The 26,863-nt window shown below is 48.1% G+C and overlaps 2 protein-coding genes and 1 long non-coding RNA gene across 3 annotated transcripts in view; 2 read left to right on the forward strand and 1 right to left on the reverse strand.

Annotated features, from left to right (window-relative positions):
* TRIM67 (tripartite motif containing 67) overlaps positions 1–26,863 on the forward strand; it is a 48,972-nt gene that overhangs the window by 12,204 nt on the left and 9,905 nt on the right. The window contains 5 exon segments of the mRNA XM_030934940.1: positions 21,976–22,071; positions 24,880–25,126; positions 25,686–25,782; positions 25,882–26,128; positions 26,638–26,792. Of these exon segments, the coding sequence (XP_030790800.1) occupies positions 21,976–22,071; positions 24,880–25,126; positions 25,686–25,782; positions 25,882–26,128; positions 26,638–26,792 (842 nt within the window).
* Positions 9,568–12,114, reverse strand: LOC115899216. The gene is given in 4 exon segments (XM_030936707.1): positions 9,568–9,697; positions 9,699–9,772; positions 10,618–10,719; positions 12,064–12,114. Coding segments are annotated over 4 exon segments (357 nt in total).
* Positions 25,461–26,206, forward strand: LOC115899217. The gene is made up of 2 exons (XR_004058927.1): positions 25,461–25,782; positions 25,882–26,206. It is a non-coding gene; the product is annotated as an uncharacterized LOC115899217 (long non-coding RNA).

Below are 26,863 nucleotides of genomic sequence, written 5' to 3' on the forward strand. Positions count from 1 at the left end.
CAAGCCAACAAATTAACCTGCCAGAGTTTCATGGGTGCAGTCAGAAGACATTAGACTCCTAATTCAGAGATGGAGAACAGTTTATTACTCACAGCAACAGCAGGAGCCAGAACATCCACATGTTGGGCCAGTTCCCATAAGGGGATGTGAAGAGGCTAGATCATGACACTGCACACGCAGCAGGCTGCATTATAGGAGAGGAGCCTTGAGCTTAGCGAACCTCAGTCTTTTTGCAAAGGGCAGTAAACAGCAGCCCGTTGCTCCCAAGGGAGATGCCATCTCTATCTTCCAAGGCTGTCCTCCTCCTTAGAAACATGGCCCAGAACAAAAAGCAGTCAGTGCCTCACTTGCAAGACATGGAGAAACACCAGAAACCCATGGAAAATTATCTTCCACCAGGAGAATTAAGTCAAAATTCAAATAGATCCTTGAGTGATTCCTGCCATTTGGGCCTCATGTGCATTGTGGGTAACTTCCTGAGGCTCCTCTGGTTTGCAAAATATCTTCTTTCAATTGGGGGGCACAGGTCTCAGGGCATCTGGGCAAAGCAAGGAGGACCTGTTGTCATCTGTCAGGCTTCTTGCACCTTTGGGGTTTGCTGGGTGTCATGGCATGATGGAATGTGGGACTCAGGTAAAGTTTCCCAGTTAAAGTTGTTCAATTAAAGTGGCTTTCATTCCTGAGTCCATCTGTGTCTCTTCTAGCATGTGAAGGAGAAATGTCATCTCGTGGCTTTCCATATTATCCAGTCAAAATAATCCATTGGTTAAGCGTTCTTTGAGTGCCTCCTGTAATCCATGGCCTGTGCTGCAGACACACATAAAACAGGCCACAAGACAGCTCACAGATGATCATTGTACAACCAATCTGATGTATATACATCTGATATGAAAAGTGGAATAAGTGCCCTCCTTGTAGTGTGAATAAATAGATGGGGAAAGAGTGAAGAGAAGGCAGTGAATTTCCCTTGGAGATTAGGAAGGGGAAAAGGGAAAGAGTGGTAAGTGGGGAGACTGAAAATAAGATGATGCTTGAGCTGGGGTCGTGGATGGTGAGTAGGTTCATTAGTCAGGAAAGAAAGAAAAACTTAGTGTACATCATTGCATGAGGTGTTAAAGAAGATGTTTAAAATATAGTTCTTGTTCAAACAGCCAATTGATTATCTGCTGGTAGAGTGCCAGGGATTCATCCATATTTACATAAAGCAGAGGAACATTGACGAATATGATGCCAAGTCTGATAAAAATGAAGGAACTCAAACTACCAGTCCTTTGAGTATCTGAGCTAACATAATGGATCTGGAGACAATGGGGGGAAAGGATGGGATAAATATATTCAGAAGCCACATTTAAGGGGATAGCTAGCTTGACAGGCAAAGAAGGATTAAACTTTAGCCTCATTTAAATTTCAGTGAAGAAGAGGAATAGCCAAGCTATAATCTTTTCGAAGTTTCTTGTAAATTTCAGTCATTTTACCCTGTTTGCCAATAAAATCTAGCAAAAAAAAAAAAAAACTTTCAAACACCTCAATTTGCTCAGCTAAGTTAAGGGGTTAGAGATAGGGAGAGAGGGATAAAAACAAAAGAAGTGAGGAAACCGTAACATGAGAGATTCCCAGGAGGAAAAGGGCAGTGATATGGACTTAATTTAAAAGAAGGCTATTTTTGGCCATTTAAATGGACAGGAGGGCTCATCTCACCACTTATGCACAAGAAATCAAGAACAACGCCAGAGCACAAATAATTGGTGCTAAAATATGTGGAACCAGCCGTAGGTATGAACGAGCATGGAGCAGAGAGTAGAGAGATGGCCGTTGAGTTGGGTTTCAAAGGATTGGAAGGATGGGGTAGGGCGTGCTAATTTGATGATAGAGAGAAAGCTCTAAGACAAATTCTCATCAGACACCTATTGTCACAGAACTAATTCTATTGTTGTTATAAGAGACCAGAGCTGGCTTGATGCTAAAGAAGCAGTTTGGTTACCAGGCGATGAGAACCTCCCCTGGCTTGGCTCAGCAAATGGTCATGATACATTGGCAAAGTCAGGAGTCTGGTCATGGGGCTTCATGCATCAGACATCCCATTCCAGGCTTGTTCTTGGTGCTATCAGAGCATGAGCCGATTACTCTCTGGTCTCTAGCCTTTATTCATGGAAGTGTGACTTGCTGCACCCAATTATACTTTCCTGCCAAATGGGATATTCTTAGAGTCTCCATGGGCATTTTTACTAATAACTCCAGACAGCTTTAAAAAATAAAATCCCATCATGATTAGACTTTTACACCCATCAATGTGTCTTGCAGCTAACAGAAACTTACAGGATCTCTTTCAAAACCAACTTTATGCATCATATGCATAAATAACACTATATTTTGAACACTTTGAGAACAAGGACTGTGTCTTATTTATCTTTGTAATCCCAGTACCCATCAGAGCATCTGATACCCAGTCAAGCACAAGAAACATCTATTTAATAAATGAATAGACCTTAACACTAAAGTGTATTCTAATATCCATGCCATAAATTGATTTTGGATCAGTCCCTATTAACTATTTGTTGAATCACAGAATAGAATGATTCATAAAGGAAGGGTCATTCCTGGGGACAGTATGGAAAAGGAGAAGAGGAGGAATTATGCATTTTCCGTGGCCTCATATTGAAAAGAGCCATCCACGCTCATTAGCATGGCTCTTCCCCTCCCTCCTTATGTGTGGTAATCATGTGAGAAACAGTCAGCTGAGCTTGTGACATGAAAAAAGCTAGCTGGGAAATGTTGGTGTGACTTTTCCCAGATGTTAGCACTGCTTCAACTTTTGAGAGAACACACTGAGTGTAAGTTTACTAGACTGACATTACTAAAATCATTGGTGCTATAGAGGCAGGAGAATATGGGGAATAAAAAAGCTAGTTGCAAGGCAACAATCCTAAAACTCTTCCGCTTGCCATGAACTGATGGCATATTAAATGAGATAATACATTTGAAGGAATTGACAGTGTACACCACATATGCGTGTTCAGTAAAAGAAAGCCACTCTTATCATCACAATTATTATTGAGCGTCAAGGCTGAGAATGCTGTGAAAGGAGAGAATTGCTTTCCTGTCCAAGGCTGGGCACAAAACAACCTTAGTCAACCTTGGGGTAGGGCTAAGAAGCAGCATTTAACCTAATTGAGCTCACTGACCCTTTGGCAAGGCCACTTCCCCTCCCCGCACTGAATGGGTGCCTAGAAAGGTCTATTCTGGGATTGCCTGGACCAGCTTTCTGCTCCATCATTGGCTGATATAATGGAAAGATGGTTGGAATTTAAATAAAAAGATCTGGGTTCCATTTGGAATTATACATCTTTGGATATGTTTCTTAACCACTCTCAGCCAGTTTCCTTACACACAAAATGCTGGCGTAAGGATGAAGTCAGATGAGGTTAGGAAAAGTTTCCTATTACACCTTTGGGGCACTCAGTTTATTCCTGAAAATATGAGAAATTTGGCCTGCTTCTCCTGTGTCCAAGGGAGCCCAACACCCACTTCTTATGATGTGGAGAAAGCGTATATGCAATATGATTTTTTGTGAATATATATGTAAGGATATGTATTAGAAGGTAAAGCTGTACATAATACATTTTTTGTTAAGGCTGCCATCACAAATTACCACAAGCTGGGTAGGTTAAAACAACAGAAATTTCTTGTCTCACAGATCTGGAGGCTGGAAGTCTAAAATCAAGGTGTTGGCAGGGCCATGTTCCCTCTGAAGGCACTGGGAAGGACCTGCCCCAGGCTTCTGTCCCAGCTTCTGGTGGCTCCTTGGCTTGTGGCAGCAGAAGTCTAATCTCACATGGCCTTCTCCCTGTGTGCATGCATGTCTGTGTTCAAATGTCTCTTCTTTGTAAGGACACCAGTCATAATGGATTAGAACCCATTCTACTCCAGTGTGACCCCCACCTTAACTAATTACATCTGTAATGGCCCTATTTGCAAGCAAGGTCACATCTGAGGTCCGGTTAGGGGCTAGGATTTCAACATGTGACTTTTTGTGGGACACAGTTCAGCCTATAACACACAAAAACCTTAATTAGTTGGTTAATGTTACAGTGGTCATTAACCCATTTATGCCCGAGGTTGCAATTTTTTGAATTTTTGCAATCAGACCTTGGCAATGACCTTGAACAGTAGGATATGAATAACTCTCATAAGCTTAGCATTCCAATAATGGAACACTAGACATAAATGGGTTTGGGTGCAACAACAAAACAAGAACAGAGCTGGCAATTGAAAGAAAGTTGAAAGTTACTAACTCAGGTAGGTTAAGTCCATTGTTTCCTCATACTCTGTGAAAATATTCAGCCAGATTGTGCTCCTCTGAAGCTAGCAGAGAAGTGGGGAATTTTCTATTCCAGGTGTGAGTGGGGGAGAAGGAAGGTTTAAGTAGGGGAGAGGCAGTGTGGTGCTGATTAGAGGGCACTGGGGAGGGTCCTGCAGACTGGGCAAAGAGTAGGAGAAGTGATGGAGGAGACATGGCAGGTTTCAAAGGGAGTCTTTTCATCCTCCCAACTTTCTCCTGTGCCTTTGTGACAGCCACCAAAAGTAAGTATATTGAAAATATGACCCATCCAGGGTTATAACGAGAAGTGTTATCATTGCAGCAGAACATTGCCCTAATGTTTAAATGTCCTGAGGTGTTTGAGGGAAAGAGCTTTGCTTTCCACTGAACAATCTACCTTAGAGATCATCCTATGTGTCAAGGAATGTAGAAATACATTGGCATTTTAATGGGTGCTGAGTATTCAGTTATGTGGATATTGCATCATTTATATTAATCACTATTCCTGAACATTTAGGCTGTTCACAAATTTTAAATATTTTTTTAAATGTTGTGACCATTCTTGTATATACATCTTTGCATGCTTATCCTATGATCTCTTCAAGATAAAGTTCTATAAAAACATTCTCTAATTAGAAAAAACACTCTATGGATTGGTTTCTTACCTCTCTGTAAATATATGAACCCAGGATCCTGTCTTTAAGAACAATTTCATTCTTACCTCCCTCCCAGCGTGCTAGTCTCCCTCTCCTGCACCCTCCTCTCAGATACTGTTCTACCCTAAGTCATATCTGGATGCTCCTGCCAAATCTATTGCATTGAAGATGGCAGCCTGGAGTGTGGAGGAAGGGGCTGATGGTGGAGGAGGAGTTGGATGAATCAAGGGAAGGAAGAAAAAAGTCACATGTGTTAGTACGCTATTTATTTTTAATTGCCACAACTTAGAGGTAGGCAATAAATTCTCTAACATATGCACTCTGTAGGAGAGTGAAAACTGGCCCCAGAGCACAGGGCTAGTAAGTAAAGCCGAGGTCTGTCTGAATGTAGAGGCCATTTTTGCTAGATTTTATCATTTGTTGAAATGTTTTCTGCTGTCCCTCTGGGAGTTATACTTCTCGTCCCATCACTCTAAGGCTGGGCCCTGTAACTTGCTTGGGTCAATGAAATGTGAGTGGGATGGATAGTGCCACCTCTCAGGAGAAGTTTTTTTTGTTTGTTTGTTTGAGATGGAGTCTCACTCTGTCGCCAGGCTAGGGTGCAGTGGTGCGATCTTGGCTCACTGCAACCTCTGCCTCCTAGGTTCATGCAATTCTCCTGCCTTAGCCTCCTGAGTAGCTGGGACTACAGGCATGCACCACCATGTCCAGCTAATTTTTGTATTTTTAGTAGAGATGGGGTTTCACCATGTTGGCCAGGATGGTCTCGATGTCTTGACCTCATGATCCGCCCTCTTCGGCCTCCCACAGTGCTGGGATTACAGGTGTGAGCCACCGCGCCCAGCCAGGAGAAGGCTTAAGAGCCAGCGTGTGTTTGGGCTGTAGCTCCTTTTCTTCTGCTATGAATTTACTATGCCTCAAATGAGAAGCTCCTTCAGCCTGAATCCTGAAATGCAGAGGACGGGAAATAGAGCTGCAGGTGACCTGCAATGGGCACTCAGTGTCAGCAAGAAGTAAACGTTTGTGGTTGGAAGCTTCCAAGTTGGGGGGTGCTGTTTGTTACTCCAGTGTCACTAGCCTAAGCTGTCTGATACAACCATGCTCTCTCCATTTCACACTCTTGCCTCTCTCTTCTGAGCCTTCCCCTGGTCATTAGCCAAAATGTTTCTATCCTTTCCTTTGGTCACAGAAAAATGAGAAAAAAAAAAACTTTAAAAATCTAGCAATGTCCTCTACTAGGTCCACATTTAGACTTATTTTTAGTCTTGAAGTTTTTGGTGGCTTTTTCCCATGATTCCCTCAGCTGTAGAGAGGTAGACATTCCCACCATATATACAACTCCTGGAATAGGGCACACTATCCAGAGTGAATAAACACCATTTTATTGACAACCTGCTTTTCCTTTAAAATTCTTTTCTCTATTCTGAATCTTTTTTCTGGATAGTTTTATTTGGCTTAAAATCTATTTCTTCTGCTATAATTCAAAATGGTAGAAACATAAGCCTAGCTCTTCTGGAGCCTGTTTTAAAGGGATGGTTTGATATATTTAGCTTACTTCCTGAGCATGTTCTCTTCATATCTTCACATGGCTGGTGACAAATGAGGGCCTTGCTCTAGTAGGTTACCCCAAAGTGTAAGAAGTGAAATCATGTGACTGCTCTAATATAATATTTCGTATCAGGTGCAAAGCTAAAGTAAAGCTCTGGTCCTTGCTTCTGACCCTTGGTTCATTTTAGAAACTTCTCTGTCATGTTGTCCAATTAAAAAGTAACTAATTCACTTATTCAACAAATATTTATGGGACATACACTGGTAGCCCATGCAAAGATTAAACAGGCAAAGTCTTATCTCGCAAGACGGCACAATTTAGTGAAAGAAGAAGTAAATATTCTCAGCTGTCCAGGAGGATAAGCTGGGAGGATCACTTGAGGCCAGGAGTTTTAAACGAGCCTGGGAAACACGAGACCCTGTCCTAAAAAACAAACAAAAAATAGTAAATACACGATGGCAGTAGAATGGAGAGAGATCCACATCTTGTTGGTGTAAGGGCCCAGAAAAAGGACTTCTCAATAGCACTTGAAGGGGGAGGTCGCACAATCTGGCATAAGGGAGGGACACTTGAGCTGAGATTTGGATGACCGTGGGGCACCAGTGCAGCAACAGGAAAGGGCACGTCCGGCAGATGAATGGCAAGGGCACAGGCACAGAGGCACACAGCAACTTGACAGGTCGTGTGAAGGTGGCTTGCGTCTTGAGGGTGGGTACCAGCTCTGCCTCTGCCTGCCCACTTCAACTGACAAGCCCAAGTCCAAGGGGAGGCATGGATTGCCCAATTACTCTGGGGCTGGCTCGTGAGCTTTTGAAAGTCATTTGGCACTCACTGGCCACCTTGTCAGAGGAAGAAGCCCCCGTGTGCCTGCGGATATAGCTAATGACCGGAAGTCCGTTTCTGGCAGTACTGCCCATCAGTCCCGCCTCTTTTTATTTTGACTTCAGCGTTATGTTCTAGTTAAGAAAATTTGGTTGGTGGCTCTGACATATCAATCCTGGCAGCTTAAAATCCACTGTTGACAAACTAGGCTGCTCCTCCCTGCAAGCCTCAGGGCAGAAGCTCGTGGGGAAGTCCTAAGCAGTCAGGATTTTGGGAGTCAGAGTCTGAAGCTGAGTTATGGAAGGGAAAAAGAACAGACCTCTGATCATCACCATCTCCACAAGCATGGACTATACCAAGGCTCAGCATGAATCACTAATTATAGCATAGCTGTCTTTGCGTTTGTTGGGCATCCTAACCACTAAATCAACTAGAATCCTTCACTGAGAGCAAAGGAATCCGACTCTGGCTAATTTGAATCAAAGGGAATTTATCAGAAAAACAGGCCAGGGCAGAGTGGCTCACACCTGTGATCTCAACGCTTTGGGAGGTTGAGGCAAGAGGATCACTTGAAGCCAGGAATTTGAGACCAACCCGGGCAACACACCAAACCTCATCTCTACAAAACGTAAAGATATTAAAATATAAAAATTACTCTGGCATGGTGGCACGTGCCCAACATCTTAGCTACCTGGGAGGCTGAGGCGGGGAGGATCACTTGAGCCCAGGTGTTTAAGGCTGCAGTGCTTCCTGATGGCACCACTGCACTCCAGACTAGTAACAAAGAGATGGGGGTCAACAAAGTAAGACCCCCATCTCTCCCTTCCAACAAAAAACAAAAAATATTGCTTTTTTTCTTAAGTACTCACAGAATCAATAGGAACTTTGAGAGCCAGGTTTGAAACTGTAACAACAGGGAGCACATAGATAGCATTGAGTATGTGCCAGGTGCATTTTACATTTATTAAGTCACCTAATCCTCGTTATAACTCTGTTAGGTACCTACTGCTATTACCCGCCTTTTACATTTGAGGAAAATGGGGGCAGGGAGAGTAAGCGACTCACCTAATGTCACAGAGTCAGTGAGCTGGGATTCAAACCCAGGCATTCTGGCTCCAAAGTCTTCCCCAAGTTTGAAGAAGCAGCATGTACAGGAATACTCTAATAGCAGGGGTCCGCTCAAGGAACTATGGAACAAACAGCCATCTCTCCAGGTCTCTTTGTCTCTTTGTTCAATTTTGAATTCCAAGGAGTTGTCATCCTGCTGGCCTAGAATAGGGTGTTAACGAATCCACTGAAAACTGAAAAGGAATGTTTTTAAAAAGAAATTTTTTCCAACCAGCAGTTTGCCAACCAGGGAGACTCAGTCTTCAGTATAAAACCAAGGCACGTCTGCCAGAACAAAGAGAAGGGCTGTCTTGCATAGAAAAAGTTTCTGCTTAGATTCTAATTCCAGTTCCCACTGCATCTGAAGGATGCAAGCTTGTTCAGTTCTGATTTGCTGATGTTAAAGTTGACCACAGGTCACATTTCATTGGTCAGGTTTAGGTGGCAGAATGAGGACTTCAGCAGCAGTTGATTCTGGCAGTGTGAGCAGGAACAGACAGCTAAGAAGGCCCCAGCATTGAGCTACTGTTTGGCTTGCACAGGGCATGTATGTAACCTGCAATAGGCAAATGGCTTTCAGCACCACTCAAATTCAGACCCGGGTAGCCCCTCAGCATCCATCTCGAAGGGCTGGCTCTCTCAGGGTTCACACAGGAATGTGCCTACCCCTTGTCAGAAGGCAGTGGTACCGGAGTCCTAATTCCAGCCCCACCAGGCTGTACTCAGTGGAGAAAAAGCAACTTCTCAAAGCAAAACTGGGATACTGTTATGGAGGATAATGGAAGGTCAACGGCAGGAAAACAATGGTCCCTGCAGCTGTTGGGGAAGCTCTCTCTGGGGTTCTCATTCTACCCAGAACCACCATGAGTAGAGTGCCAGTCCCTGAACCCAGGGCCCTCCATGCACGCCACCATTACACCTTGAGGCAGGTCTTTGGGGTGTGTATCATTACCCCAATTCACAGGTGAAGACACAAAATCTCACAGAGGGCAAGAAACTAGGTCACGTAAAATTAGGGTTTGAATTCAGGGCCCAACCCTGAAGCCCAGCACTCAGGGTTGCTGGATAAACACCTAGCAGTGCTCCTGAATGGGTGGCCGGCAGGTTGGAGAGGGTCAGCTTATTCTGCTCGCCGGGCCTAGGCAAGTGTGGAGCTGAGCTGGTGCCCAGACTTCCAGAGAACAGGGCACCTCGGTCACCATCTGCTGGCACCTAAATCCGAGTTGCTGGCTCCATGGAAAATGTGCCAGCCTGTACTCCACGGCATCCATTCCCACACCTTCCACCCTTCTCAGGATTCCCAGAGCCTTTATCTGAAAACTCCCCATGAGAAAGGAGTCTCCCCCTCGCCCCTGGACCAGCTCTCCCTCCCACCCTCCTACACTGGAGGGATCTGAGAAAAGAAAAGAAAGGAAAGTCAGAAGGGGGAATGGCTCTTGTTTTCCTCATCTGAAGTGGGGAAGAACTTAAAACAGCCCAAACAAGTGGAACCCAGGAGCTCCCAACACAGCGGAACCCCCAGGAAGTCTGTGTTCTGGCCCCCACTGCAGGACCAGGGAGTGAGCTGGGATGAACAGGCAGCGAGGGGAGTCCACATCAAGAGGGAGAAGTGGGATCCCTAGTAGGAGGCATAGAGGATGCCTTGGGCTGCAGCGCTGGGACCTTTGCCTAGGGGAGCCCAGATGCGTCCTGCCCTTTTGCAGCTCCCCAGAGCACACGGCACGAAATCAGTGAATTCAGAAGACACGGTTGAGTGGCCGTTCTGCACAGGCTCTGTACTACGGACACAAAGATGATTGAACAGCTCACTCTGGAGGTCCTGATCTAGTGAGGGACACAGTCAAGTAGATAAGTGACTAAGACCTCAGACAGATGGTGGCGAGGGCCACAGTCGGAGGTAAGCAAGAGGTGATGGCAGAACAGAGAAGACGGACCACACGAGTTCATGGAGTCTGCGGGAAGACTTCATGGAAAAGGAGGATTTGAGCTGGACGTGGGCAAGCTGAGCTAGAACTGGAGATGGCTGTGATAAATGGCGGTGACAGCTGGGACAAGGGCGCATAACTAGGGGAGAAGAGAAGGAGGCGGGGGTCTTCTGGAAGGTAGGTGCTTGGGTAGCCGATTATCCCAGGGAAAGAGAAGGGGATGGTCCCCGTGAGCAGAACTCACTTCCCTCCTGATAGGCGGCTGGCAGACGCTTGTTGAATGAATACATCGGTGAATGGATGAAGGGCTTGACAGCCAGGCTGAGGTGCTCCCACTTTGTTCTGCGTGAATCACAGCAGTGGAGACCTTGAGCCCAAAAGGCCAGAAGGAGAGACAAGAATATGTTCTGGCAAAAACAGGATTTCTTCCTGAAGAAGGAGCGCACCTCTAGTCAGAACAGGACAGATTGGGCCTGCTCTGGATTCCTGGTTTCAGCAGCGCATCTGTGGACCTCCTTTTAGTCCCTCTGTATTCGTTTGCTAGGGTTGCCAGAACAAAGCACCACAAACTGGGTGGCTTAGAACAACAGAAATATATCATCTCACAGTTCTGGAAGCCAGAAGACTGAAATCAAGGTGTCGGCAGGGCTGTGCTGCCCCTGAAGGCTATGGGAAGGACCTGCTCCGGCCTCTCTCAGCTCCTCATAGATCCTTGGCAGCAGAACTCTAATCTTCACGTGGTGTTTTCCCTCGCACATGTCTGTCTCTATGTCCAAATCTCCCCTCTTCATAAGGACACCAGTCCTGTCAGATTAGAGCCCACCCTAATGACCTCATTCTAACTGAATCATCTCTTCAAGTACAGTCACATTCTGACGTGCTGGGGGTTAGGACTTCAACGTCTAAATTTTGGGGGACACAATTCGGTCCATTGCCCTTCCCCTGAGGTTGATCCAGGGTACAGACTTGCATTAAGCAGTATCTCCAATCATGTGAAAATGCCAGGCAGCCTTCCCCAGCCCAGCACTCTAAAGGCCTAAGATGAAAGCTTGGATGATGGGAAGGTGCTTCTCAGGTTGTCTGGGCAGCTTTCATCATTCTGCTGGAGGAAGGAGACGGCTTTACCCGCACATCCCACAACATCCACAGCTGCCTCACCAGCGAGGCTAATGAGGATGCCCATCTCACAAGCATATGGTTCTCGACCAGGAGATCAATCTAAGTCTAAAAACAGAAAGCTGAAAGCTTCCTAGGCAAATGGTGTGACCAGGAAGTCACAGCTGTTGGTTGTTGGATCCCTCTTAACATTTTACCTGGCAAGACAGCATTTAAGAAGATGAAGGAAAATAGCCACATTTGAGCAACAATGGGGAAGAAAGAAGATGCAGGGAAAAGGCCTGCCTCCATTGGCCCCAGGTTCCCCAAGTGGGGAGTAGGATTTCAGGATAAAAGGATAAGGAGGTCACCTGCCTAGCAGAGGAGTGTGCCTCAGTGGTATCCGTGCCTCCCTCAGGAGATGCTCAGAAATCAATTTCTCTGCTTACCCAGGAGCCTCTGCCTTTTAATTTTTTAAAAAATGAGTCCTTTACATTTTTCATTTATTTCTACTGTTCTGCCAACAGATGAGGGCATTTTTAACTTATTAGGCATTATTATCAGCCACAAATTAAAAAAAAAAAAAAATACCTTAGCACTGAAGGGCAGATAAAAAGGTGAGAGTAATCCCCTGTGGTCCATTTCACAACCTCCTTCGTGCCCAATGATGGTGTGAAATTCTCAGTGAAGCTTTGGCTCCTGTTTTAACACACGCCCCATCTCTACTGTCTCTCAAGTGGTGCATCAAACTGCAGGAGGCAGGGTAGCAAAGGCAGGCAGAAGGAAGCCAAGTGGCTGGGTAGCCAGAGGGATAGTGGGCATACTCTCTCTGACCCACGCCAGGCACAGAGAAGCTGCTGTAGTGCTTCTGGAGAGAGACCCAGGCAGGCAGATGCTTGGTTAGGCTGTGGGAAAAGAAAGTAGCTCAGCACTCCAGAGGCCTAGGATGAAAGCTTGGCTGATGCGAAGTGACAGGAGTGTATCTATGGGATCTCCCTTCCTAGAGAAAAGCGAGTCCTGTTCTTTTGTGTTCTCTCCCAGAGGAGAGCTGCCTGCACGTCCCTGCCCTGCCAATCCATTTTTGCTTCCCACGCTCTCCCACTCTCACAGAGACATCTTTGTGAGAGCGTGATCTATGGCTGTGTCCACATAATCCCTTCCACCCCTCAATCACATTGGAACCAGTGTTACATGGTGCCATATTGCTATTCAAGGCAGTCTTGGCTGCTTCTGCCTCCCCCAGACACCCTGCTCTGTGTGGGACAGGAGCAGGAGGAGGCGGTGGTCAGTGTCTTATCCTCCCTCCATGTGTCCCCTGCAGTGCAGGGACAAAGCCCAGACTGATGGCAACTTTGCTTTATCAACATTCGCAAAGTGGCTGTGGAGGCTTCCTACACAGCTGCACATTTGAAATCCTAATGAACTGGAGAGTGGAGCTTGGATCTGATGAAACTGTCATTGGCAGACAGGCAACCCTGCCTGAGCACACAGAATGCCAGGGATAGGGGTCCCCCGGAGAATAAAGATGCAGCTGGAAGATGGCAAACGGTCTCAGCCCAGCAGCCCTGCCTCTGAGGGATTTTAATGGGAACCTAGGTTTTGTCCTCCTTCCATGTTGGTTGAATATCCAAAGGGCAGTGTAATGGAGTGCAAAGAGCATCGGCTTTGGATTCAGAAAAATCTGGGTTTGAGCCCTGGCTATACCACTTACTAGCTGTGAGACTTTGAGCAAATTACTTCCCCTCTCTGAACCTGTCTGCTTTTCTGTAAAATGGTGTTAATATGGCACCTCCTTGATAGGTTATGAGGAATCAACTAAATTTGGCATGTAAAGAGCTCAGCACTTAGTAAGCTGTCGATTGTTATTGTGATTGCTGTTAATGGGAAGTCACCAGTTGCTATTGATCCTGTCCCACCACAGGAGAGGAGAGGCCATCAAGTCCAGGTTGTGACTGGGTTCGGGCAGTCAGAGCTTTGCCCTGTGGCACAAAAATGACATTGTTCTCCATAAGATACACTTTTCTGGCCTCAGCGGGTGGATCTGTGTCTGGTGGATATTGGTTCTCTGGGTGGATCTTACCCTGAAAACTGTCTCATGGGACCAGCAGAAAGCTGACAATCCAGGTAGAAAGAGACCCTCAGTCAGCCACCAATTAGAGTGGGTCCTGTGTACTAGCCTCCGGGCTCTAAGCTGAGGATGCAACACTGGATAAATCCAACATGATCTCTTTGAGTCCACAGTCCTCTGAGCAGCAGACATTGAACAGTTCTGTGACCACATGTGAAATGAGGTTTTTAAAAAACATAAATTTAATTGCCAGTCATAGCAGGCTCAGTGATGGACTCCAAGGACGACGTCCATATCTTTATCCCTGGAACCCATGAATGTTACCTTATGTGGCGAAAAGGCTTTGCAAATGTGACAGATGTGATGAAGTTAAGCATCTTGAGATGGAGAGGATTATCCTGCTTTATCCTCAGCTGGCTCCAATGTCACCACAAAGGTCCTTGTAAGAGGGAGACAGGAGGATCAGAGTTAAATATAAGAGGTGAGGATGGAAGCAAGATGTCTTAATCTTCAGGATGCTGTAACAAAATACCATAGACGGGGGGGCTGATAAACAACAGGAATATACTTCTCACAGTTCTGGAGACTGGGAAGTCCAAGATCAGTGCCTAGCAGATTTGGTGCCTGACAGGACCTTTTCTTGATTCATAGATGGCACCTTCTCACTGTATCCTCATTCTGGGGCCTGTTTCATAAGGACACTAATCCCCTTCATGGGGGCTCCACCCTCATGACCTCACCACCTCCCAAAGTCCCCACTGCCTGATACCACCTCTCCTGGGCTTAGGATTCAACATACGAATTTGGGGGAGATGCAAACATTCAGACCATAGCACAAGAGGTTGAGCGATGTAAGGAAGGGGCCACAAGCCAAGGAATGTGGGTGACCTCTAGAAGCCAGAAAAGGCATGGAAGGGGATTCTCCCTTAGAGCCTCCAAAAGGAACCAGCCCTGCCCATACCTTGATTTTAGGCTTGTAAGACACATTTTGGACTTCTGACCTCTAGAACCATAAGATGATAAATTTGTGTTGATTTAGGTCATGAGGTTTATGACAACTTGTCACAGCAGTAACAAGAAACTAATGTCCCATAGGAACACATGACAGAGTGAGCCTGGGGATTCAGGGAAAGGCAGATCCTCCCAGAGGGTTCTCTTCTTTTGCAATAGCCCTAGATGACGGCAGTGGTGGCGCCTTCAAAGAGATCTAGTCTGTGTTGACAGAGTCATGGCAGCAGGCTCCATGTAGGGGTTCTGAGAGTTGGAGGTGGCTTTGATGTACTGAACAGAACACTGGATCAGCATCTGGAGAGCTCCATTCCAATCCCAAGTCTCCTCCTTACTGGCTTAGTGACCCAAACACAGGGAGCTGCAGGGATAGGAACTGATCTTCTGAGCTGCTTTGCCTCAGGGGACCTCTCCCCAAATCTGGGCCACAGTCACTGCAGAGAGAGGCTGCCTGGGTCAACCCCTGGCTCCTAGTTCTTCTGCCAATGACCCCTTCTGTTTCAGGGGGGTCCTCTTCAGCCTGTGGACCCCAGCCTAACATAGCAGGGACTGCCACCCAGCATTGCTCCCTTCATAGCCAATGCTGAGCTGGCTCCTCCCTAAGTGGACTTCTACCCAGGGGCCCGCCCTCTCCCCTGTGCCTTTACCATCAATCCCTCATGCTGCAGAGAGCAAAGTCTCTGTGGCCTGGATCCTCAGGGCGGGGGACTGGATCCTGGGAGCAGACTGGGAGTGGGGAAGCCAGTGGGTTGGGGAATCTGGGAGGTCTGGCTGCCACTATTTCATGGGGGAGGAGTCTGCCCAAGTCTCCCTCTCAGGACCCTGCTTTGTCCTATTCTTTCCCCATTTCCAGGGTCTCCATGTGCCCACCTCCTCCCTGTCCCATCCCTGTGAGTCACCTCCAGTGACTCCGTGGGTCACACCTTGTTTCCAGTCTCCAGGCCTATTGCTGCATCTGCCTCAATCGCAGGGTAATCAAGGCTCCCCACCATGTTTCTGAGCCTCAGTTTAGGCTGGACACTAGAGAAGTTATATTTATTCATCATCTTTTTTTTAAGAGACAAGATTTCACTCTGTCACCCAGGCTGGAGTGCAGTGGTACAATCAAAGCTCAATGCAGCCTCAAACTTCTGGGCTCAAGCAATCCTCCCACCTCAGCCTCCTGAGTAGCTGGGACTACAGGTGTGTGCCACCACACTCAGCTAACTTTTGTATTTTTTATGGAGACAGGGGTCTTGCTGTGTTGCTTAGGCTTGTCTAGAACTCCTGGGCTCAAGTGATCCTCCCGCCTTAGCCTCCCAAAGTGCTGGGTTTACAGGCATGAGCCACCACACCAAGCCTGGAAGTTATCTTTATTCCGGTTACTGGGCTCTTGGAGCCTAGGCCTGGCCGTTGAGAGAAGACTAGAAAACAAAGCCCCTCTCCGCAGACTGGGCAAGGGGTGTTGCGATGGTGGGTGGGGGGCTTCCCCAGCTGTTGGCAGGTTGCTCAGTAAGCGGGGAGAGCAGGGCAGGGCAGAGGAATCCTCTGGTATGCAATAGAGACAGGGCATCAGGTGTGGGGGGCATCAGAAGTCCCATCTAGTGTGACTAAATGCGAACCAGGTCAGTGGTGGCAGTTAACCTAGAAATAGTTAACACCCAGAAGTCATAAAAAGCAGGTCAGTCCCCAGAGTAGGGTCAGACTGCTGGTGCCCGGGACCATATGGGGCTCCATGCCCTAGAAACAGTGGGTTAGGAGTGACCACATGGCCATTTTAATTATGCCCGGTGTGGGAGAGGATTGAGACTTGAATATCTCGGGGAGGTAGTCAGACAAAAATCTAGAGCAAAATCAATTCACTGACACAAATATTTACGGAGCACATTCTGCATGTCGGGTACTATGCTGCGTACCATGTGGCACTCCAACATGCTCAAGGCAGAGATCTCCAGGGTGCAGTGGGGCAGCAGGGCAAGCAGCTGATGCAGCTTTCCTGGGCCACCCATCTTCAGAGAGTGAGAGGCCAGGCAAGGTGGCTAAGGCCTGTAATCCCAGTGCTTTGGGAGGCTGAGGCAGGAGGATCGCTTGAGGCCAGGTTTTTGAGGCTGCAGTGAGCTGTGATTGCACCACTGCACTCCAGCCTGGGTGGCAGAGAAGGCTCTCCAGATCTCCATCTGTCTCTCTCTCTCTCTCTGTTTCTCTCTCTCTCTCTCTCTCTCCCTATCTCTCTCTCTCTCTCTGTGTGTCTGTCTTTGATACAGGGTCTCAACCTGGGCTTGAGTGATCCTCCTGCCTCAGCTTCCCAAGTAGCTGAGACTAGAGGCACACGCCGCCACACCTGGCTAATTTTTAAATTTTTTGTCGACACGACATCTCACTATATTACCCAGTCTGGTTGCAGTCACTGTGGTGCCCAGGCTAGTCTCAAACTCCTGGGTTCAAGCAATCTTCCCACCCCAGCCTCCCAAAGTCCTGGGATTACAGGCATGAGCCACTGCTCTAAACCTCCATCTCTTAAAATAATAAGAATAAGAATAAGAATAAGAATAAGAATAAGAATAATCCTTTGTTCTTTCACTGCAAAAACCTTTGCTCCTTTTCCACTAGAATTATCACATCTGATCTCCACAATGCTATTCCCTGAGCGAGAAGAAGTGACTTGTGGTCATTCACACACAAAGGACTGGGTTGAAGAAAAGGACCAGTGTGTGCTTATGAGGACATCCCTCGACAGCGGTTAGCCCTCACACTGCCCATTTGGGCTCTTCCATGGCTGCAGACCAGGACTTGGAGCCCTCATGTGGCTGAGCACACCGCAGGCCCCAATGTGGCTTGCATTGAGGTGACCTCACCAAGGGGGCATCAAAAAGCAGTGGAGGGAAAAATTAGATGGCAAGTCTGATGGACCTGGAAGCAGTGTCCACTGAACTGTGAGACTGTCCCCCTTTCAGTCAGGCATTAGCCAGTGGTCACAGGTCGCCTTCAAAACCACTCTGTTCTTGGGCTCCTTGCCAAGCTCCTTGGTCGTCTTGCCAAGCAGGAAGCAGGTCAGCAGGCTCTGGGGAGGGCTGGGCTCCTGGAAGGCTGGCGCTGGCTGGGGCAGAGCCATCCTGGCCCCTGGTACTGGGCAGATGGTGCGTGACCCTAACTACCCTGCCTTTCAGACAGAAGCAAGCTTGCTGAGTTCCTCCAGGGAGGTGCTAGCGGTGGTGATGAATCTGCAGGGATCTACCCCACTCTTTGCACGCACCTCTAGTCAAGCAATTGTTTTGCTTTTTATTCAGCCAGGGAGCATTCTTTGAGCTCCTACTTTGTGCAGCAGAGTGGGATAGAAATGTAGAGACAAAAGACAAAGTCTCTCCACTGAGGACTGTATGACGAGTGGGAGGTGCTAGGAACTGAATGTTTGTGTCACTTCCAAATTCATATGTTGACGCCGAAATCTTCAATGTGCTGATATTAGGAGGTGGAGCCTTTGGGAGGTAATTAGGTTTAGATGTGCTCAGAGCTCCCTCTGATAGGATTAATGCCCTTATAAAAAGAGAAAGACACACCTGAGTTCTCTCTCAAGCTCTCTCTCTCCTCTTTGTGCACACACCAAGGAAAATCCATGTGTCTTAGTCCATTTGCATTGCTATAAAGGAATACTGGAGTCTGGGTCATTTATAAAGAAAGGTGGTTTATGGGGCTCATGGTTCTGCAGGCTGTACAAGAAGCATGGCCCCAGCATCTGCTTCTGGTGAGGCCTTAGGAAGTTTCCACTCACGGTGGAAGGCAAAGGGTAACAGGCATCACATGGCATCACATGGCAAGAGAGGAATTGAGAAAGAGAGGAGGGAGCTTCCAGGCTCTGTTTAACACCAGTTCTTATGGAGACTAATACAGTGAGAACTCACTAAGAAGGAGGGGAGGACGGTACCAAGACATTCATGCACGATCTGCCCGCGTGACCAAACACCTCCCACTAGGCCCCACCTCCAACACTGGGGATCAAATTTCAACATGAGATTTGATGTGGCCAAAAATACTATATCCAAACCATGGCACCCTGTGAGGACCTAACCCGGAAGAGGGCCCTCACCCAGAACCAACCGTGCTGGCATGCGGATCTCGGACTTCCAGCCTCCAGAACTCTGAGAAATCCATGTTTGTGGTTGAAGCCCCAGGTCTGTGTGTTCTGTAACTGCAGGCTGAGCTGACCAAGAGAGGAAGGGCCAGCCACAGCCCCAGGGGGCCCATGCTTTGGGTGGGTGTCTTGGGGAGGGGTTGCTATTCTTTCCCTGTCCCTGATAAACTTCAACCTGAAAACCCCTGTCATTAAAGACACCCCCCAGGGCCTGTGAATGATGCTGACCCCTCAGCCTCCTTTTGAGGGTGAGTATCTTGGGATGGGTGGAGTTGTCCTGGGCCCTGCATCCCACTAAGGATGTGGCAAAATTAAGGCTGTCGAGGCAGAAATAATTTGATAAAGGTTCACTGGAAGCCAAGTGTGAGGCTCGACGGGGGAAGATGCACCAAAAAAGCTGGGCGTGTTCCAGAGCCTGTCACAGGTTGGAAGACTTAGCTAGAAAGTGTAGGAGAAGGGAGAACTCCTTTTCCATTGGTGGCTGCAACACAGAGGTTACATTCATTGGCTACAGATGACAACACACAGGCTAACATTCTATGTGCAAGATGATCAGTAAAACTTTGTGACTCAGAAACAAATGTGTCATTTTTATTTTGAGACACAGTCTCACTCTGTCACCTAGGCTGGAGCACAGTGTCATAATCATAGCTCATTGTAACCTTGACCTCCTGGACTCAAGCTGTCCTCCTGCCCCAGCCTCCCGAGTAGCTGGGACTACAAGCACACACCACTATGTCCAGCTAATTTTTAAAAAAATTTTATAGAGACAAGGTGAGGATGAAGGAGGAAAGCGGGGCCGGGGGGTGCAGCATGGAGGTCTCTCTATGTTGCCCAGTCTGGTCTTGAACTCTTGGCCTCAAGCATTCTCCTGCCTCTGCCTCTGAATAGCTGGAATTACAGGCATGAGCTACCCCACCTGGCTTCAGTGTCCTTTTTGATGCCAGTAGGTTATGTATTAATCAGTATGTCAACACTTTGAGGAACTCACAGTAGGATTTGAGGGCCTCAGGGTAAGAGCCTTTACTCAGAGACAGGATGTAAGCCATGAATCACAAGTCCTTCCCCAGGTGGTTAATCAGGAAGCCTGCCAAATGTGACCTGTAGGTTATCAGATGGGTGTCAAACCTGTACTCTCCAGGACTAGCCACTGGCTAATCACACATGGCAGTTAAAACTTACCCTATATAATACAAAAAGTGCAGCTCCTCAGTCACTTAGCTACCTCAAGTGCTCAGTACCCACAGGCAGCGAGTGGCTACTGCCAGGGACAGAGCAGACCTGGGACGCTTCTGCCATCACTGTACATTCTATGGGATGTTTCACTGCCTGGGTGCTGGCAACAGATGGTGGTACACTGTGGGCCAGCTACAGAGGGGAGAGCCTAAACCCACTGAGGTGGGGCTAGGGATGGTGAGGCTCATGGTGTAGGGAAAAGCTTCTCCTAGGAGCTGCACCTCTGCTGATCCTCAGCCTGAGGCTCCTGCTCTGTCTGAGCAGACAGAGCCCAGACCTTAACCTCCCTTGTGTGCCGGTGCTCCTCGGAACCAGGCCCCCTTCCTTGTCTTTTCACCTACCCCCTGTGTCTTTTCGTGGGCTCCCTTTGCCATCTTCTCCATTGGTTTTCAGCGGAGGCTGCACTTGCACAGTCCAGGGGGATCTCAAACTGCATCAGAGGCCCCTGGAGGGCTTGGTAAAGCACAGACTCCAGGGCTTCACCCACCGCCTCTGATCAGCAGATCTGCGGTGCAGCCAGAGACGGTGCATTTCAACAAATCGCCCAGCGATGCTGATGTTGCTGGTCTGGAACCGCACTTTGACAACCGTTGGTGTGGTCTAAAGAATCCCATTCACTGATTCATGCATTCAACAAATATTTATTTAATGCTACCACGGGCCGGGTGCTCTTCCAGTGCCGGGATAGGCTGTGAGCCACCCAGAAAAGCCCTTGTCCTTCATTCTAGGACTTGGAGATGGACAGCAAACAAGTTTTCTAGGTTGGGTGGTGACAACTGTTAGGAGGAAGAATTATCCAGGGGAAGGCGAGAGGGCTATTGCACAAGGTCGTGGGGAAAGTCCTCACTGACATGGTGACATCTGAGCAGAGATCTGGGAGGGGACTTGGGGGAGAAGGAGACCCTGGACCTTCTGACTGCTTTGTTCTATCCTCAGCTTTTTAATGTGGAAAATGAGAGTCATGTTGAAAATCAAGGTCACAGTCTGGACGGGCGTGATGGCTCACACCTTTAATCCCAACACTTGGGGAGGCCAAGGTGGGAGGATCACTTGAGACCAGGAGTTTGAGACCAGCCTGGGCAATACAGCCTCTGAGATACCATCTCTACTAAAAAATGCAAAAATTAGCTGGGCACTAATTGTGTTGCATGCCTGTAGTCCCAGCTACTCAGGAGGCTGATTCGGGAGGATCACTTGAACTTGAGAGGTTGAGGCTGCAGTGAGTCATGATTAAGCTACTGCACACTAGCCTGGGCAACAGAGTGAGACCCTGTCTCAAAAAAAAAAAAAAAAAAAAAAAAATCAAGGTCACGTCTACTCAATAGCTAGGTTTTAAAGACAAATTCAATTGTATGTGGACGTGGTTTGTTACAAAGAAGCCTGGTGTCAAAAGCCATAGATTTGAGCTCAGCTTGCAGTTTCACCCTTGGGCCACAGCAACTGGTCCTCGTACTTCAGAAACCTCTGCTGGCCACACCCCTCTCTGCAAGGTTAGGAATCCCCAGGGCTAAGGGTACCAGGATAGGAGCCTGTGTGCCCCTTTGCAGGATGCCATAGGATTACCAGTCTGTACACCTAGTCCAGTTCCAGGACTCACAGCCCCCTTCCTGTCTATCCTTCAGGGCAGACCAGGCCCCAGGGTTTGCACCCTAGGCCAGGAGATGACTGTGTAGGGATGGGGTGGATGGAACTTGACCTGGGGTCTGGAATGTCCATACAAGCGTGTACTGATGATGGATAGAGGGGGCCAGGCCAAGCCAAGGGCTCTATTTATCTTCTTGTCTTGCACTCTGCAAACATCAGGGGCAGACCCTGTTTGCTTCAACCCATTAGTTGAGTGCTCCCTACCTCTATCCAGCTTTGGGGATGAGAAAGGAGAGTGTAGGCCAATCTACCACTGCTGGAAAAAGAAACAAATGTCATAGAGATCATGGGTCAGTGGTGGTCCCTGCATCAATGAGAACAGCAGATGCGTGGGATCAGTCCTATCCCCTCTTAAAAACATAAGCTTTTATGATGAAGTGCAAATTTTCTGTGCCTTTCACACCTACTTTTTCTTTTTAATGTGTGATATCTTTTTCAGGCACAACTATCTCAGGCCTTAAATGGAGTTTCGGATAAGGCAAAGGAAGCAAAGGAGTTTCTGGTTCAGCTGAAGAACATACTGCAGCAGATCCAGGTGAGCACAGCTCTGAAGTCAGGAGAAATACTCAGTGTGGAAAGTTTGCACATTGTGCATCATAATAAGAAGAAAGGGGCTGGGCGCAGTGGTTCATGCCTATAATCCCAGCACTTTGGGAGGCCGAGGCGGGTGGATCACCTGAGGTAGGGAGTTTGAGACCAGCCTGACCAACACGGAGAAACCCGTCTTTACTAAAAATACAAAAATTAGCTGGGCATGGTGGCAGGTGTCTGTAATCCCAGCTACTCTGGAGTCTGAGCCAGGAGAATCGCTTGAACCTGGGAGGCAGAGGCTGCGGTGAGCTGAGATCGTGCCATTGCACTCCAGCTTGGGCAACAAGAGCAAAAGTCTGTCTCAAAGAAAAAAAGAAGAAGAAGAAAGAAGAAGAAGAAAGAAAAAGAAGAAGAAGGAGGAGGAGGAGAAGAAGAAGGAGAAGAAGAAGGAGAAGAAGAAGAAGGAAGAAGAAGAAGAAGAAGAAGAAGAAGAAGAAGAAGAAGAAGAAGAAGAAGAAAAAGAAGAGGAAGAGGAAGAGGAGAGAAGAGGAAGAAGAGAAGAGGAAAAGGAAGAAAGAAGACTCCGAAAGAATAGACCTCTTTGTCGTGCGTGATTCTTTCCTTTCTTTTTGGGGGAGGGGGGATGATGATGATGCTCGAAAGACAGAAAGAAAAGTCTTGTGGTGAGGATTTTCTCAGTGATGGACATTAGAAGGTTAATGTGTCCTATCCTATAGCCTTGGGTGCTGAAAGTATCACATACTCAACTCATTGGCACACACGCGACACTTGATACAGGAAAGGACTTTTACACAGAGCCAGTCAGAGAGAGCTGGAAAGACGTGATTTAGCACTCTACATGCCATGTCGTCCTAGGTGGCATCTGTATATGGTGCTTTTGTGGCCAAATATGCCCATGTCATCAATGCATCAAAATATAAATGCATCATTTTCTAAACAAATGTGTTTACTGAACTCTTATGCTGTGTCAGGTACTGAGCCCAGCACAGGATACAAAGATCATTGAGGCACCATCTGTGGCCTCAGGGTCTGTCTATAGGGGAGAACGTGCACACACAGGTGCTCCTGTGTGAATGTGCACACGTAGAGGAACCGGTCATAAGATGAGAAATCCGTAACGCATTGACATGTCTGGAGGAAGAAAAGGGACTGAGGGTCCTTGAATTCTTGTTTTTTTGTTTTTTTTTTTGAGACAGAGTCTCATTCTGTCACCCAGGCTGGAGTGCAGTGGCGTGATCTCGGTTCACTGCAACCTCCGCCTCCTGGGTTCAAGCAATTCTCCTGCCTCAGCCTCCTGAGTAGCTGGGATTGCAGGCACCTGCCACCACGCCCGGCTAATTTTTTGTATTTTTTAGTAGAGACGGGGTTTCACCATGTTGGCCAGGCTGGCCTCGAACTCCTGACCTCATGATCCACCCGCCTCACCTCCCAAAATGCTGGGATTACAGGCATAAGCCACTGCGCCTGGCCCCTTAAATTCTTAAAAACCACCCTTCCCAACAAGTTAAGTGCAGACTTCAGCCACAGTACATTTTAAGTCATAATGTTTCCCATGTTTCACGGACACGAGATACATTAGCCTGCTGGGGCTGCCATCGCAAAACACCAGAGACTGAGTGCCTTAAGCAGCAGAAATCTATTTTCTCATAGCTCTGGAGGCTGGAAGTCTGAGATAAAGCATCAGCAGGGTTGGTTTCTCTTGAGGCCTCTCCACTTGGCCTGTGGATGGCCATCTTCTCCCTGTGTCCCCACATGGTCTGACCTCTGTGCATCTGTGTCCTCATCTCTTCTTATAAGGACACCAGTTATGTTGGACCAGGGTCTACCCATACAACCTCATTTTACTTAATGACCTCTTTAAAGGCCTTATCTCCAAATACAGTCATGTTCAGAGGCACTGGGAAGGGTCAGGACGTCAATGTATGAACTTGGGAAGACAAAATTCAGCTCATCACATGAGGTCTGGATCCACACTGAGACCCAGAAGGAGTTTTTTAAAAACTGAGGAAGACTTTACTGCAAGAGCACTATTGTTTTTTTGTTTGTCTTACTTTTTTCCAATTATAAAAAGCGCAGTGGCTCACGCCTGTAATCTCAGCACTCTGGGAGGCCAAGGTGGGCGGATCACAAGGTCAGGAGATCAAGACCATCCTGGCTAACACAGTGAAACCCCATCTCTACTAAAAATACAAAAAATTAGCCAGGCATGGTGGCAGGCACCTGTAATCCCAGCTACTTGGGAGACTGAGGCAGGAGAATGGCGTAATCTCGGGAGGCAGAGCTTGCAGTGAGCTGAGATAGCGCCACTGCACTCCAGCCTGGGTGACAGAGTGAGACTCCATCTAAAAAAAAACCTCTTAATCGAATCTGGCGGCCCGCTCGGCCTCCCAAAGTACTGGGGTTACAGGTGTGAGCCACCACGCCCGGCCAAGCCTATCTTTTAGGTTGCCACAAATCCCTTTTGCAAATGAGTAGAAGATCAAATCGATCAATCAGTGATTGATGTAGACTCCTCAATATTCAGGGCCACAAAACAGGACCTGCCTCCCCACACTCAACTCCCCAGCCCAAGTGGAGGAGGACTCTACTGTAAGACGACGGATGGCATCTTCGTGTTTCTCCCTTCCTTACACCCTCCTGGGCTCTCATTCTTGTCTCTCTGCTTCAGGCCTCCTGAGCTACCAGCACTCCCCAGGGACTGGGCTCAGCCATGAGCTCTGTGTCTCCAGAAGCTGCCACCTTAGGGTCCCTGGGTGTCCCAAGTGAACAAGTTAGAACGGAACGTCTCTAGGAAACGTCCAAGGCAGTCCACTCAATAAGCTTTGTCTGGGAAGGCTCTGTGGTCCGCTTCTTTATGGCCCACTCTGCCCATGGGCACTGCAGAGACTTGTGGGCAAACAGTGGGGAGCAGCCAGACCAGGTCTGGCCCGGGGGAGGCGTGTACCTGCACATTGCGGTTGAGGCTGAGGGCTGGCATGAAGACCCCGTCCACGTGGCTGAAAGCTGTGGGGCCCTGCTGCTGCCCGTTGATGAAGAAAGTGAGGGTGTGCTTATTCAGGTCCAGCAGCACGCCCACGGTGGCCCCCTTGCACACGCCGCCTTCCGTCCTGGGAAGAGAGTCCCCAGGAAGACCATCACCACACCCAGCCTGGGATGAAGGGGATTAACTCAGGAGAATAATTTATTTATTTGGAGACACGGTCTCACTCTGCCACCCAGGCTGGAGTGCAGTGACGCCATCTCGGTGCACAACAGCCTCGCCCTCCCAGGCTCAAGAGATCCTCCCACTTCAGCCTCCCGAGTAGCTCGGACTACAGGTGCATGACATGAGACCCAGCTAATTTTGTTTGTGTTTTTTGTAGAGATAGGGGTCTCACTATGTTACCCAGGCTGGTCTTGAACTCCTAGGCTCAAGTGATCTTCCCACTTTGGGCTCCCAAAGTGCTGGGATGATAGCCATGAGCCACCATGCCCGGGCAGGAAAATTATTTATAGGATGCTGGGAACACCCTCACTTAAACATGGCCCCCAAGGTGGTGGTGGGGTGCTCTCCTGGCATATGAGCCTTCTCTCACAGTGGACACGCCTTGTTAACAGGCCATGATGAAGACTCCCCTAGAGGAACCACGCTGTTCAACCCCCTCTTCCTGAGAGCATCTGGGATCTGCATACTAGAAAAATCGGGTTCTGATGAGTAGGTCTCATTTGAAACTGTGGAGCATGGAGAATGGGTAAGAAAGGCACCTTTTCCTGCCAAAGAAAATAACTGACTTGGTGCCCTTTTCTGTTTTAGGCAAGTGAGGATGCTGAGGTCGATGAAGATGTGGCCATCCAGGCCTTCAGGAAATTTTGAAAGGCCCCTACCCTACATTGGCTCATCTTCCCAGAAACATCCTAGGGTCCCTCGAAAAGCAGTGTATGCCAGGCAGAAGGGTGCTGAAGTTGAAATCAAGTCCTCTGTTGGAGTCACCATCCCACAGGTGACCAATAGCAGAACCTTGAGAACGTCCATTCTGCTCTTGATCAGTGTTGGCAATGTCGTACTTCGTAGGTGGTAAGAATTAACATCCACCTGGTGGAAGCGAATCTATTAATAAAAGTAAGGAACATGCTCCCAAGGGCGGCTTGGCTGACCATGTCTTCTCCCATGGGCCGAATCCTGCAGACTCTCCTTCCCTTCCCTGAGGTGGTTTTTCATTTTTGAGTGGATGTTTCTCCCTGTGACCCAGGCTGAAGTGCAGTGGTGCCATCATGGCTCGCTGTTACCTGAAACTCCTGGGCTCAACGGATCCTCCCACAAGCCTCAGGGATAGGTGGGACTACAGGCACACACCATGCCCGGCTAATTTTTAAAATATTTTATAGAGACGAGGGCTTCACTGTGTTGCCCAGGCTGGTCTTGGACTCCTGGGCTCAAGGGATCCTCCTGCCTCAGCCTCCTAGGTGGCTGAGACTACAGGCTTGAGCCACCGCGCCGGCTCAGGGCTGAGGTCTTAGCCTTAACCTTAGCAACGCCACTCTGCTAAGAAAACCTTGTTTGTCCTTCCAGATTGAGAATGAGTTGATCTACTGGACGCTGCTGGTAGGGCAGAGGGAAGGTGAGCAGCGAGAAGGATTCACGACAGGAAGTCCCGAGGAGGACTTGGTCCTGCCCAGACAGGTGTTTCCGGATTGGGCAGGGCTTCCCCGAGGGTGCCCTGGCAGGTGGGAGAAGGGAACTAAAACCGCGCTGTTGGTGCTATTTGGATACTGACCACCGGGTGGCGGTAGTGACC

Source organism: Rhinopithecus roxellana, chromosome 8 (assembly GCF_007565055.1).
Source record: "Rhinopithecus roxellana isolate Shanxi Qingling chromosome 8, ASM756505v1, whole genome shotgun sequence".
Classification (NCBI taxonomy): domain Eukaryota; kingdom Metazoa; phylum Chordata; class Mammalia; order Primates; family Cercopithecidae; genus Rhinopithecus; species Rhinopithecus roxellana.